The sequence below is a fragment of the Polychytrium aggregatum genome (genome assembly GCF_025602895.1).
Source record: "Polychytrium aggregatum strain JEL109 chromosome Unknown BJ171scaffold_2, whole genome shotgun sequence".
Lineage (NCBI taxonomy): Eukaryota > Fungi > Chytridiomycota > Chytridiomycetes > Polychytriales > Polychytrium > Polychytrium aggregatum.
The window spans coordinates 268627-282544 of record NW_026516204.1 but is presented as its reverse complement, the minus strand read 5'-3'; the positions used below and the strand labels follow the sequence as shown (position 1 = coordinate 282544).

The 13918-nt window shown below is 58.8% G+C and overlaps 5 protein-coding genes across 5 annotated transcripts; all 5 read left to right on the top strand.

Moving 5' to 3' along the window:
* Positions 1–1712: 1712 nt before the first annotated feature.
* On the top strand, positions 1713–4757 carry BJ171DRAFT_485830 (uncharacterized protein). Its single transcript, XM_053109165.1, has one exon. It carries the CDS (start codon positions 2197–2199, stop codon positions 4657–4659), a length of 2463 nt encoding a protein of 820 aa, XP_052971325.1. The 5' UTR covers positions 1713–2196; the 3' UTR covers positions 4660–4757.
* A 201-nt stretch (positions 4758–4958) lies between these two features.
* BJ171DRAFT_485827 (Pyruvate/Phosphoenolpyruvate kinase-like domain-containing protein) lies at positions 4959–8502 on the top strand. Its single transcript, XM_053109164.1, has 13 exons — positions 4959–5247; positions 5377–5383; positions 5769–5861; positions 5982–6009; positions 6360–6451; positions 6622–6725; positions 6854–6916; positions 7117–7154; positions 7369–7526; positions 7673–7778; positions 7859–7953; positions 8160–8180; positions 8291–8502. Exons 1-13 carry the CDS (start codon positions 5090–5092, stop codon positions 8315–8317), a joined length of 990 nt encoding a protein of 329 aa, XP_052971324.1. The 5' UTR covers positions 4959–5089; the 3' UTR covers positions 8318–8502.
* A 530-nt stretch (positions 8503–9032) lies between these two features.
* On the top strand, positions 9033–9984 carry BJ171DRAFT_111694 (uncharacterized protein). Its single transcript, XM_053105458.1, has 2 exons — positions 9033–9164; positions 9359–9984. The coding sequence occupies exons 1-2, from the start codon at positions 9114–9116 to the stop codon at positions 9899–9901; spliced, it is 594 nt and encodes a 197-aa protein (XP_052971323.1). The 5' UTR covers positions 9033–9113; the 3' UTR covers positions 9902–9984.
* Positions 9985–10226: 242 nt separating this feature from the next.
* Positions 10227–11225, top strand: BJ171DRAFT_485823 (PHF5-like protein-domain-containing protein). Its single transcript, XM_053109163.1, has 3 exons — positions 10227–10401; positions 10559–10749; positions 10914–11225. The coding sequence occupies exons 1-3, from the start codon at positions 10254–10256 to the stop codon at positions 11001–11003; spliced, it is 429 nt and encodes a 142-aa protein (XP_052971322.1). The 5' UTR covers positions 10227–10253; the 3' UTR covers positions 11004–11225.
* On the top strand, positions 11180–13206 carry BJ171DRAFT_470918 (uncharacterized protein; the record flags this gene model as incomplete). Its single annotated transcript, XM_053108584.1, has 3 exons — positions 11180–11220; positions 11262–11889; positions 12055–13206. The coding sequence occupies 3 exons, from the start codon at positions 11180–11182 to the stop codon at positions 13204–13206; spliced, it is 1821 nt and encodes a 606-aa protein (XP_052971321.1).
* Positions 13207–13918: the final 712 nt, after the last annotated feature.

The following is a 13918-nucleotide window of genomic DNA, read 5'->3' as shown; positions in this document are numbered from 1 at the left end:
CATCGCACTGGCGACATCGCTTGCCGGTACTCGAGGAAGTAGATGGACCAGGCTCGGTGGGATCGACATCCATTGGATCTGCAGAAGCAGTGGTGGTGAGCGACGGAGCAACAGACGACCAAGCATGCGTGGGGTCAGAATACGAACAGAGACAGGCTCCGACTGTGACTTGGCTTTCTTGGGCCTGGGTGGCTGAGGCTGGCCATCACCGGTGCCCTTACGCTTCGGAGGCATGGGGGCAGAGGATGCTGGATGCCTGCCAGTGGTACTGGTCAGAGCAGAGACTTCTCTTTATCGTACAATAGCGCGATGATCAGATCAAGGCGAGATGAGGGAAGAAAGCAGCAGGACGAAGGTGTGGCATTTATACCCGAGAGCAGGAACCCGTCTGCGCGGGCTGGTTGGGGAAGCGACCTGTTCAAAAATCGCCGAGAGGTTCAAGCCAGGGATTTGAGCGTCAAAATGGCGGCGTGATTGGGGAGCTCAACCCCAAATTGGAGGAACTCAACCCCAAAGAAGTTCTCGATGGGATTGAAGTCGGGCGAGGCAGGTGGGGTGAAGATCACTGACCATCCTCGGCGCTCGATGCAGTCCAGGACAGGCATTGTCTTGTGCATGCTGACATTGTCCATCACAATCACAGAGTCGTCTGGGAAGGTCGCTCGCTCAAAGAACTCGACCATCGAGTGTGTCTTGAATGATGTGGGGATGTACATGCGATGCAGCACACCAGAGTGGTTGATGGCAAATGCAGCCGAGACAGACTTGTGTTTCATGTGATTGCGCTGGCGAAGCGGAGCACCCTTCGGTGAGTATCCGTAGAGAGGGAAAATGGATTTCCTGATCCCTGTCTCATCGACAAAAACGAATCGTCGTGGGTCGATGGAGCGGACCTGGTCCCTGAACTGTGCCACTCGCTCATCCAGTCGCTTGGACTTGTAGAGGTGTGTTGCCCTCTTGTGTGAGAGACCTGCTCGGTGGATGGCAGTGTGGCAGAGTGAGAGTGATACTTTCCTCTGGAGGATGGACTCGAGCTTGCATCGCAACACAGGACCAGTCTGGAACGGGTCCTGTTCAATCAGGGTGCGAATGACTGGACATGCCTGCTCGAAGAAAGTGGATCTGCGAGCTGGGACCCGGGATGGGTCATCCAGTTTGCATCCTCGGTGCCATCGATGGATGGTGCTCTTGGATACACTGAATATGGAGGCGACCTTACGCAGGCTATGGATGAGGGCGTAGCATCGCAATGCGGCGGTGCGAAAGTCGGATGTGTGGCGAATGGTCATGGCCAGCGCGCGATGGTTTTGGGTAACAAAATATTCGATCAATGGTCAAAACCCGGGTGTCCCGTTTTTTATTGGATTGCCGTCTAATCGGCTCACGCCCGTGGCGATCCTCTGGATGCAATGGATGAGCCGGCGTCAGGGTGGTCGCCCTGTCTTTCTGCTCTTGCCTTTTCGCTCACCCCCTCCCGACCGGGCTTGCTTCTCTTACCCGCTGCTGGCCTGTTCTGCAGACGCACCAGAATCACCCCCCCGCTCGCTGCTCCCCACCCCTCTCGCAGTCTCCTCCAGGCACTGCTTGCCGGGCCACGTTGTCTGTATTTTCCACCTTCCACCGCAGGTACAACTTTGAGTGCTCCTCCCCACTGTCCCCTATCACCAGTCGTGTCTCGCCTGCCCTGTTTCGCCGTGTGCCTGGACCGGAATCCCTCACCCATCAATTCACCCTCACCCATCAATCCACCCTCACCCATCAATCCACCCTCGCTCATCAATCCACCCTCGCTCACCAAAGCAGCTGCCTGCTTTCCTGCCTTCCTGCCTGCGTGTCCAATCAGGTAGCCGGCTGGGCGAACCTTCTTTTCTGACCCGAGGAATCCGCCGCACCTCTCTGTCGGCCGCCGCTCCTGCCTCTCTTCAGATCCGTTTGGACCTGCATCTTGCTGCAGCTCAACCTCTTCGGCTACCGTCCTGCGCCATTCGCACCGACCGAGTCCTTCACTCGCCACTGGGCTCCCTCTCTGCCGCCACAAAACCATCCACCGCCGATCCCGCTCTCTGTCGACTCGGCGATTTGCCATTCGCCGCCACTGCATCCGATTCGGCCGTCTGTCGACCGTCCCGCTGTACCGGCCGCATCCCCTACTTCCGTCCCAGTCCTGCCCGCACCGCCGTATAGTTCGCCGCCGAGATGGAATCGCACTTCGAGGACCTGAGATCGCTGGTCCCGGCACGCTCTGCGTCCAACTCGGACTCGGATGTTTCGTCCTCGGATATGATTGCCAAGCTGCAGGTCGAGATTGAGTATCTCAAGGAGGCCCAGGAACGCATCACCCGCGAGCTGCGGGCCAAGGAGCAGCATCTCAGCTACTACATCCAGAAGGAAAAGTTCCTGGCCGACCAGTCTCGTCTCTCGGCCTCGCAGCCGTCTCTGTCGGCAGCGTCCTTCGCCCCGGATAAACTCGACTCTCGTTGGGACGGCACCCGAGAAGGCATGCTTGGCACCAATCCAGCGCTTGCGCATTTCGACGGCTCAACCCAACCGCTGTCGTCCTTTGCCAACTCGGTCTTTGCCGGAGTCGCTGCTCCCATGAATGCCTTGGGAGAAACGTCGCTTGTCCACGGATCCAACTTGCTGGTCTCGGCGCAGCCCCGGCCAGGCGCCCCGTCTTATCCCGAACGGCTACCGAATCTGTCCGGCGTACCGAATATGTCGGGTCTGTCGAGTCTGTCGAGTCTGTCGAATCTATCGAATCTGTCGAGTCCGGGTCTGCGCAACCCGTCCCTGCCGCCGTCTCAGCCGGGCTCGTATATACCGAGTCCTGGTGCAGCCCCCGTGGGGAACCCGTTTCTACCGCCCCTGGATCTGGCCCCTCATGCCTATGTCCCAATGGATCCCCGGCCGCCCATGGCCTCTCTCTTTGTGCCTCCGTCGTCATCCACGAGCAACTACTCTCAGATGCCGTACACCAACAGCCAGCTGGTCGCCCAGCCGCTGTCTGCCTCTGCCTCTATGGTCGCTCCATCCCATCCCCTGCCGCCTCAATCGCTCCAGCAGTCTCAACCAGCGCCCAACTTTATCGGGGCAGCTCCGGCTTCGGCCATTTCCCAGCCATCCAAAAGCTGGGCCGGCCTGCCGACAACGACAACCCCGCTGCCCTCAAGATCCAACCCGCCGCCGTACACCAGTCTGAGTCTCTTCTCCGAGTCGGCCGGCCTGTCGCCCGAGACCTCGTCGTCGACCGTCGTCACCCCGGACTCGTCCAAGCGGAGCAAAAAGGCCGTGGCCGAGTTCGACGGCGTATGCCGGCTGTGCAGCCGGATGTTCGCCACTATGTACATCCACGACATTGTCGGCCTCGAAAGCCACTCCGGATCGTGCCGCCTCGAGATTCTGTGCCTGTCCTGCGAAGATCATCTGCGGGCCTCTGACTCGGGATACAGCCGAGAGAGCCACGGCTACTTTGAGCTCGAGTGCCATGTCTGCAAGCGAGACGTGGGCGCCGGAAAGGTCGAGGTTCTGGAGTCGGCCCAGCTCCATCCGCGCAAGCTCGGCCGGTCCGGCCGTAAACTCTCGGTCTCTCCCAACACTGGTCTCGGGCAGTCCTATCGAGACGTCATCACCGACACCGAAGTCATCTGCACGTCGTGCTCGACAAAGTACCGCATCTGCACCGACTGCGGAGCCGGAGGCAAATGGCGCACAGGCAAGTGGAGACCCACGGAGCTGTTTGCCGATGGCAGACGTACATGCAAGCTACAGCACTTGCGGACAGGCGACGTGCCTGTGGTCGACTATCGCATGTTCTCGCTGCCGCTGAGCGCCGAGTGCGGCATCGCAAACGACAAGATGGAAGAGTTTGTGGACGAGGTCTTGTCGGTGATGACCAACGGCGCCATCTCGCGGCTTGCGGCGCCTCCGATCCTGGAGTACTCGCCATGCTACAAGACCTTTGCGGACCTGCACAAGCGGCTCAATGTCATCACCACGGAGCTGCGCGACAGCCTGGATCCGACAAAGCCCCTGGTCGAGGGCATCCGGTACATGCTGCTAGGCACCTGCTCGACCACGCAGCCGAAAAAGTCCAAGCGTAACGGCGCACCCAACAAGGAGAACTTTACTCTCGAGGACGGCTCCTCGCAGCACGCAGGTCCGAGCCGCATCAAGCTGCCGACCTCGCAGGGCGGCGCCAAACCCCAGCGCGACTGGCGCATTGTCGTCTTCCAGATCTTCCAGTACAACTATGCCTCCCAGACCATCTTTGTGAGCTATGGCGAAGACCTGCGGCCGGACAACAACTTTATCATCCCATTCTCGGAGATGTTTGCCCCGCTGACGGCCTTTATCCAGACCGACACCGCGCACCGAGGGCTCCGTCCGCCCAGATACCTCTACACCCTCACCCAGGACGCCCATCGCAAGCCTGCCCAGCAGGAGGGCCCGTGGGTGCAGCAGCTCAAGCGATACGGGTTCATGCTTCTCTCCGACTTTATCTCCATGGCCCAGCTCCGGGGCGAGGTCGTGGATCCGCAGTGGTTTGTGGATCCGTACGGGCCCAAGGAGACCTACCCCGAGTTTACCTGCTATGTCGCCGAGGTCGACCGGTTCCTGCAGAGCGTCATGAAGGTCGCCAAGCGGCCGATGGCCATCTAAGCCGAGGGAGAGGGGATGTGGAGCGCATGCCGCTGTGCCGTTCTGGCCCGGGCTGATCTGACAACAATATACGACCGAGATTGGTGGGTTGCACTTGTTGAAATACTCAGTGCATTTGCACATGTTGAAATACTCGGTGCATTTGCACTTGCTGAAGCCCCCGTCGGCTTCCTCCATGGTGGCTCGCTTGCTCCATGTCGCCGCGCTGTCTCCGTCATTGCGCGCGATGACTCGGAGCCGGATCAGCCAGGCCACGGGACCACGCCGGCCTTGCTTTCTTCCTGCATCCCCCAGCCCAAGGGTGCTCTTCGTCGATCGTCCAGGCCGCCGCTTCTTCTTCGACTTGTCCGGCGCCACCCATCTCGCCCCCCGTCTTTCGTGCTGGTCCGTCGCCGTCGCTGCGATCTCTCCCAGCTCATCCTCACCGCAAATGTTTCCCAAACTCGCCTCCGTCTCGTCCGTCGTCCGATGCTCGCTGCGTGTCGTTGCCCCAGCCCAAGCCCTCCGAGCTTTTACGTCTTCGGCATCGGCCCTGGAAAGCCCCAAGACCGCTAACAAGCAAGAGCGACCGAGACGCACTCTGTTCTACAGTACGAGCTCATCTCCTTCCTACGCCCCCGCTGCTGTGGATACGACGGCCGACATGTGGCGCAAATCGACTTGTGGTGCTGTTGCTGTCGATGTTTAGGGCGACTGAATGAATGCTCGATGGAGCTGCATCCCCGTGTCGGCAGGCTCCCTGCGTGCCAATGACTTGTATCGATCTCTCGGCTCGATCGGCATCAAACCCGCGTTCATGTCTCGGAAATCTGACGATCGGTCCTCTCCTTTTCCGCCTCCGTGGCATCACCCGCCATCGGCAGTCCCCGGTGAGCATATACATTTTGGATGCAGATCGAGCCGCAGGGCACATATCGGATGAGGCGAGAGGAGGGGTTGAGGGCTATCACTGCCTCCAGCGACGGTTCAACCATCTGGCTTCACTACATGCATATACAAAGTCCGATGAACATTGGGCTGGCCACCGCTCGCCCACAACCTACCCACAACCAACTCGCACCTGCTTCGTGTCTTGCCCTCATCGACATGCCGCCGCCGCCGCATTACCAGGCAGCGAGGAGCGCAAGCTCAATAGCTCGCTCAAGCTGAAGGCCGACTGTCTCGTCTACGATCTCGAGGATGGCGTCGCTGTCAACCGCAAGGTAGCCCGCTTTGTCCAGCCATATCGGCACCCCGTTGCGCTGCGGATGGCCTGCTCGCTCCCGTCCGCATGCACTCTCCGGGTTGCGTGTCCTTTGTCTGATCCGCTGTCGTCCTTGTAGGGTGCTGCTCGCCAGCAAGTGTTCAATGTGAGTCTCTTGGCCATGGACAAACGGTGGTGCATGAAGAACGCGTGGGAAGCATGTTCCCATGCAGGCCAAGGCGGAGGAATCGATCAGCGACTTTGGTTGCTGTTGATCAACTCCTCTGCAACTTTGCGACGCACTCGCCTCCCACTTTGCTGTATCTGACATCATTCATCGTTGCTTGCTGGCATCTGCGCTGGGTTTTCGCAAATCCTCCAACGCTGTTCACTTCCAGGCTCTTGAGGTGAGCGATCCGGCCTCATCATCCGACCAGCCGGCGGCAATATCACCCGGAGACTGCGTGCTCATGGGGCTCCTCGGGCTTTGCATAGGGCGTTATGCTAACAGGCTCTTCTTTTCAGACCTTTGACGTCGGACGCGCAGAGAAGGCTGTGCGCATCAATGCCGTTGGATCTGGTCTGGAGATTGACGATTTGAACGTTGTGGTGGGTTGCTTGCTGCCGCTGCATCACTGGCATGGCCAATTCAAGCTAGACGACGCCGCAGTGGTGTGAGTGTGGCTGAGCCAAGCCGAGTTGGCGAAAAATCCGATTCACGTCCTGTAGGACGGGTGTCTCACTCGCTTGGACATTGTCTGTTGCCTTTGCCTGGACAGCTCCGATCGAAAAACTTGCAAGCCCTGGTGATCCCCAAGGTTCAGTCAGCTCGGGACGTCGAGTTCATCTCGAGAATGATTGACAGCGTGGCTCCCGAGTCCAAGTACGAGTCAGAGCGTGGGAGTCGATGGCTAAAGAAGGAGGGGAAGACGACTGACTGCATTCTCGAGGTGGTGTTGAGATGGGCTTGCCTCCGCATGAGACTCATGCGAGGTTCGATCCCCTCTCCAGCCGCGCTTCCATTCGACTGCTGCCCTGTGTCGAGAGCGCCCTCGGCGTCATCAATGTCAAGGAGTAAGTGCCTGCTGCAGACATACGACCAAGGTTGAGCAATACGGGATTGCAGGCACATGGGCAGGCCTCAGGGCGACAGAGCAAATGATATGCAGAGCAGACCACCGAAAGACAAGCAAGCTGTGCAAGCGGGTATGGACGCTAGATCGGTGGGCGAACGCCCATGTCTGACAACGACCGAATTGTTGCCCTACACACAGAATCGCGACTGCCGATCCTCGAATCGATGGCATTATCTGTAAGTACCTCGTTGTGGATGGGGTGTCCGTTTGTGGCTGATATACGGTCTATCGAAGGCGTATCAATCCGACAAGCTGCACGGCCAAGCCCCCGAGATAAGGCGATTCTCAGCACCACCATCTCTTCCGGGTGGTGATGTGGCCTGTGGGTGGCCTGTGGGTGTTCGCCCATACCGATCCAAGATCGCGAGCTCACATGAAACATGTGTCCAGTTGCCTCGGAAGATTACTGCGCCGACACCGGCCTCCTGCGCACCCCCTCGCGCAAGGAGATGCTCTATGCTCGTCAAGCCGTCGTCACCGCCGCCTGTGCCTTTGGGCTGCAATCGATCGACATTGTGTGCCAGGACTACAAGAGCGAAAACATTCTCGTGAGTGTCGCCGGTATCCCAGCAGCTTACTGGGTCTCATAGGGATGCAAAGTGAACCGATTGTGTGCGATCGGCTCAGAGATGCGCGAGCTGATTGTCGAGGGTCGCGAATTGATCTGCTGACTCGTCTGCAATCGATCATCTAGACTGAAGAATGCCAGGAAGGGCGAGAGTTTGGATTCACTGGCAAGCAGGCCATCCATCCTGCCCAGGTGGAGACCATCCACAAGATCTTTTCGCCCACGGAGAAAGGTAGGGCACCTGCTTCAAGAAGTTTTCCGAATCGCCATTGCGCCTGCTAATCCTGTGATTGCTCGGCCGGCTTGGCGCAGAAATCGAGCGAGCGACCAAAATCATGGAGGGATACAACGAGCATCTGCAAAAGGGAATCGGCGCCTTTGTCCTGGACGGCAAGATGATCGACATGGTATGGGATTCGATGCGGGGAGCGGGTCAGGTTGGCGCGAAGGCGGATCGGGCAGTTCCGTGTGAAGGACGGTTGCCAATTGTTGGGGGATCTGGATGACTCTGCGACGTGGTTCGGTTTGGTTCTGGCTGGACCGTAGTCACGGAAGCGACCCTAACTGGCAAACATTCCTGCCCTGCGTGCCTCCTTTCTGGTGGCCCGAGCAGCCTGTCGTCAAGTGGGCCCAGGTAAGATAATCGATCGTTGGTAACCCGTACTTGCCACATACCTGACACTGCACAAGCCGATATACTGACATGATACGCTCTGCTCCACCCCGTCCCACTGCTGTTTCCAGCGCTTGCTCGCTCGAGCCCAAGTTTGAGCTATGAGTCACGCAGCGATAGCCATGCATCGGCACGCATTTGACTGCCAAATACTGTCTGTGGTCCAGCTGGATGTCGCTCCCCCCATTGCTATCCAATCCTTGGCCGACGAACGATGTAATACAAATGACCGCACATGCCATAGAAATGATGTGGCAAGGCGGGCTTGCCGCGAGGTCTCGAATGTATCCAACATCTGTGCGAAATCGGCGGCCAATCGGTCCTATCGCAGTGTCGAGCGGGGTTGGGGCACCGCGCTTCTTGGCACGATCGCCAGCCATCGAGGGGGGGGGAGCTCGTGGGTCCTCTGGCCGTTCCTCGATGCTGCGAAATCAAAGATGATGTCGCATTGGTGGCCCAAGGTGGCCGTGAACTTGATTTTTTATCTCCGCCCCATTTCAGCTCCGCCCCCCACACATTCAGGCAAAATTCCACGAGATGGGTCCGCATATCAGCGGGCCCATGTTCCCCACAAGCCAATCGCTGCCGACGAACACTCGCTGAGCTATCTCGTACTTTGCCCAGAGCCTGACCAAATTTGCGTGTCCCTCGACGCCCCAAATTGGAGCCCACAGCTTCCATCAAGCGATTGGTTTTCTTCTCGGATACGCCATCAAGGCTCCTTGTTCGTGGTGGATGATCCGCGAGCACGCGACCCCATAGTCCGGTCCTGCTGATCATCGGCAGCGACCCTTCTCACGCCTCGTATTTAGAGCCAGGCTCGCCCGTCCGTCTCTCCTGGCCTCGTCCCAGAACTCCCTCGCAGGCTCAAACCCGACTTCCGCCGAATCAATCATGAAGACCGTCGCTGCTGTGCTCTGCGCCCTTTCTGTGGCCTCCTTCGCGGTGGGTGATCGGATCGCGGTGGAGCTGGCGCAGATTCATCTGCGCATACAAGCGATAGCCATGGCTATTGTCGATCCTGTGTGCTTGGGGTCTGAGCATTTCGCTGTCCAGAGCCGGCCGGCGACAGCAATCGGGTTGTACTTGGCCTGACCACTGATGCCAATGAATCAATCCTTCCTCACCCTCCCACATAGAACGCCGCATGTGTTGGCGGCTCCACCCAGGCTTGCAATGGATATTGCTACAACATTTGCAACTGGCAGGGCGCCACCTCTCCTCCATACGTGGTGGCTAACTGCAACGCTTGCATCAGCAACAACTGTGGTACTTGCGGTGGTTCTCCTCCTCCTCCCGCCACCTCCGCGGCTCCGGCCCCGTCTCCAGTCTCCCCTCCTCCTGCCCAGTGTGTTGGTGGCTCGGCCCAGGCTTGCAATGGATATTGCTACAACATTTGCAACTGGCAGGGCGCCACATCCCCTCCCTCTGTCGTTGCCAACTGCAATGCTTGTATCAGCAACAACTGCAACGGTTGCAGCGGATCCCCTCCTCCTCCTGCCACCTCCGCGGCTCCGGCCCCGTCTCCAGTCTCCCCTCCTCCTGCCCAGTGTGTTGGTGGCTCGGCCCAGTCCTGCCGTGGCTACTGCTACAACATTTGCAATTGGCAGGGCGCCATGTCTCCTCCCTCTGTCGTTGCCAACTGCAACACTTGCATCAGCAACAACTGCAACGGTTGCTGAGCGCAGCGCCTCTTGCGATAGCTTCGCAATTCTATGAAACCATTTGAAATACTACCATGAATAAAGAATCCCGTACTTGGAACAACCTGTAGCCGGCTGCCAAAGAGGGCGACGTTGGTGCCAAGGGTCTCCCAAGCAGCCGTCTCCTTCGGCCAGAGCCGAGCCCTGTCGATGGCACACTTGCATACCCCATTGCCCGAGCGCTGCAGATCTGCTTGGCTTGCAGAAGAAACCGGGTTGCCAGGACCAACGCGGGGCTCGAAACAGGCACCGAGTGCAAGGGCAACCCGTGACTGCTTGCCTCATCACGCCAGGGCCACGTGGATCGCTCTTCACGTGAGCAGGCGGGGCAATGTGCGATCGCCGTTTCCAAGGCCCAGCGACGGCGCTTCCCTGCCGATCCACCAAGCAAACACCCAAGGATCCGACATCAGCATATCCTGTCGCCATGGCTCGCCACCACCCCGATCTGATCTTTTGCAGGAAGCAGCCCGGAATCGGTACGATGCACTGTGGCGCTGAGCAGCCGTTCGGCTGCGTTTTCGCTTCGTTGGTAGCGTCGGCTGCTGATCTATCACTCCGATCGCCTTGATCTCTCGACTGAAACGAAACAATCTCTTTCGGCTTCTCTGTTGGGCGGCGTCCTTTCTGTTGCAGCTATCGGGCGACTGTGTGAAAAATGCGACGGCAAGTGTGTCATCTGCGACTCGTACGTCCGGCCGGCCGATCTTGTGCGGATCTGTGACGAATGCAACTACGGCTCGTATCAAGGACGCTGCGTAACCTGCGGAGGCCCAGGAGTGTCGGATGCCTACTACTGCAAAGAGTGTGTTATCATGGAAAAGGATGTAAGTGCACCACCGAGCAGCCGGGCCCTGGCGCGGATCAGTGGATAGCGGACAGCGCCCCCTCTACGACGTGCTGGACGATCGCTTATCCACTGCGTTTCCTTCCCCGCAATGCATTTACATTGCCTCACCTCCACCGCATCGGCCCAATGGACTCCTCGCAGCGTGACGGATGTCCAAAGATTGTGAACCTGGGCAGCAGCAAAACAGATCTGTTCTATGAGCGGAAAAAGTTTGGATTCAAGAAAAGGTGACCGCCACTTCAACCAATGCTTCGAGCTATGCTTCAACCGACGCTTCAGCCGCCGCTTCGACCGATGCTGTCCCGATGTTTGGTCGAGTCTGCGCCCTTTGAACTAGGCCGCTTTGGAATACAGCCCTTGCAAGACCATCTGGCCACCCTGAATGGTCCAGAGCGGGCCGCACAACCATGACTTTGAGCACGCTGGCTGGCCTGGTGGCTGCGGATTCGTGTGTCTCCGGGGATCATGTTCTGGACTCGGTTGACGCAGAGACTTCAGCGCGACAGTGGCAATTGCGGATCGACGGGCGACGCTTTCGAGGCATGGAAAGGCGTATGTGCTATCCAAGCGGCAGCCCGATACGAACACTATGTGCATGTCCTGCTCAACCAAGAGAGAGCCGGGAATAGCCGGTCTGCCGATGCGGGCGTCTCGACAATCGCCCATACGCCAGGAGTGCGTACGATTGAGCATGACGGACAACGGTGGATGGATGGACAATGTTGCGATGGACAATGATGCGATGGACAATGTTGTGATGGACAGCGATACCGTCGTCGGCCCGGTCCACGGCCAGCAGCCCGCCTTGTGCGCAACAGCCAGCGTTTCATCGCCGCGGCCGGCTTTGGCACATCCGTCGATGCCCCCGCAGCACATCCTTCGCATCCTTCGCATCCTTCGCGTCCTCCCGCGTTCGTCGTCCCTTGCGCCCGCGCCGGCCTTGCGCGCACAACATCCAGACCAAGCCGCCCAGCCGCTCCACCGGCCGCAGAGCCTGTCCCTGTGCGGCATCGCACAATGGCGCCCCTTGCCAAGGGAGCGATCCAGCCCTGTTCGATCGCCTCCGCCTGTTTCTCTGGCCTTCGTCCCGTTTGCCCGGCTGCTTTCGCTCGCCTTCGTCGAAACCTCCCTGCCTGGGGCTCTCTTGCTCGCAGCGAGCTTGTGAATCTATTCCATTCTATTCCATTCTTTTCCATTCTTTTCCATACCCCTCTTTCGCGCTGATCTCGACCGACCCTGCTTCCCGTGTCTGCTCCTCGCTCCCCCTGTTGTTGCCGATCAGCCCCATACCCCCCAGTCCAAGTTCCTGATCCAGCCGCCGCCGCCCATGTCGAATTCCACCAACGCACCGCAGGACCTGACCTTGCAGGTCCCTCTGGAGTCGTATTCACCATGCGATCTCACAGCTTCGTTCGATCCGAACCTGGGCTACTCTCCCTTCTGTCCGTCCGGTCAGGCCTGCTTTCTGGACCTTTCCGGGCTCTTCTGTCTGCCAACCCACTTTGCCGGCTGCATCCTCACCAACGATGTCCGGCTCGCCCAAGGGCCGTATCTCGCTCCCGACGTAAACTCCCAAGCCGGGTCCAGCGGCTCCCAAGCGTTCGTCGTCATCCAAGGCCCCAATGGCTTTCTCGGCGCCGGCGCCTCGTGCTCGCTCTGCCCGGTGCCCTCAAACTCGAGCTTGCAGTCCCAGATCGAGGGCATCTCCAATGTCGACATGATCGAGCTCGCCGCCTACTCCAACTGCAACGGCTCCCAGTTCTATTCGTCACCCATCCCGGACAACACCTCGGTCGAGAACCCCGGTCCGTACTACTGCGATTCATCGTCGAGGATGTGCCTGCCCCTCAGCCCCGAGGGCAGTTCCTGTGCATACAACCTCCAGTGCCAGTATCCAGGCTTGTCTGCTTGCAGCCTCCACGCCAACGCCCATAACATCTGCGGCCCCTACACCGACTCTTCAACGGACGGACAGCCTGCGCTGCCAAGGCTCTCGGGCACGTCTCCGTCCGGCATGAGCAGCACAGTTCTGATTGCCATTATCACCGGCTCGGCGGTCTTCATTGTCGCTGGTGCCCTGGGCTGCTTCCTGCTCACTCGCCGGTATGGTCGTGACAGGAACATACGGCGGGAAGAATCGATCCGGATGCGCCGCTCTGCTCGGCGGCAGCGAGGGCTCGATGTGGCTCCAAACAAGCCCCATCACTTCATCAACAACGAGTACATCATCTCGTCCAAGTCGCCAAAGCTCTCCTCGCCATCCAACCGGCCTGGTGCTCCCACCACCGCCCGCTCCGCCTCGTTCGCAACGTCCTTTTCCGAATCAACGTCGTCGCCAAGCGTCATGTCGCCCGTCATGTCGGCTTCGTCGCGGTCGCAGTCTGGAGTCAGCTTTGCCGAGGACTCTCGGTCGGTCGATGGACTTGTGCGATAGACTTTGGTAAAGCCATGGGCGGTCCTGAGCCATCCGCCTTCCCTGGATCCTGTGGAACTTGGTGCCATCAATCTGCCCAAGACCCAAGACATTCCTATTCCCTCCCCCAGCCCCCGTTTCAGCTCCCATTTCAGCACGGCCTTCCCTTGGTTTGCTTAGTGGGTTGGTGCAGTCGTCGTGACAGCCAACCAACAAAACAAACTCACAATCCGGTCAGCATCCACCAAACAGTGCTCCCTTCTCCAGTGCTCCATGTTTACCTAGTTCGTTCGTTCGTTCATTCGTTCGTTCGTTCATTCGCTCATTCGTTCGTCGATCGACCCGCCTTCTCCCTGACAAGTTGTCGTTCATCTCTATGGATAGCGCCCGAGCGCGTGGGTAAATGACCAACAATTCGTGCGATTCCCATGTCTTGTCGCAGCAGTCAGAGAGCGATTGGCCCTCAGCCCAACCGACCCTCTGCTGTCCTTAGCAACCGCTGGATATGTCCTGCCTTGAACTCCCTCCCCCTTCTGTGCTTTCTATGCCACCGTTGTTCTCCCTACTGGCCACCACTATCCTTCCTTTGTTTACAGTTCACTAAAACGAAACCGATCGCCCTGTTTTGAATCAGGGCTGTCATTGTTGTCTGGGTCCTGAATATACGCCCATCTATCGCCCGCTATGACCAAATGCTGTATCCAAGGAAACTGGCATTGTGGTTGCCTTCGAG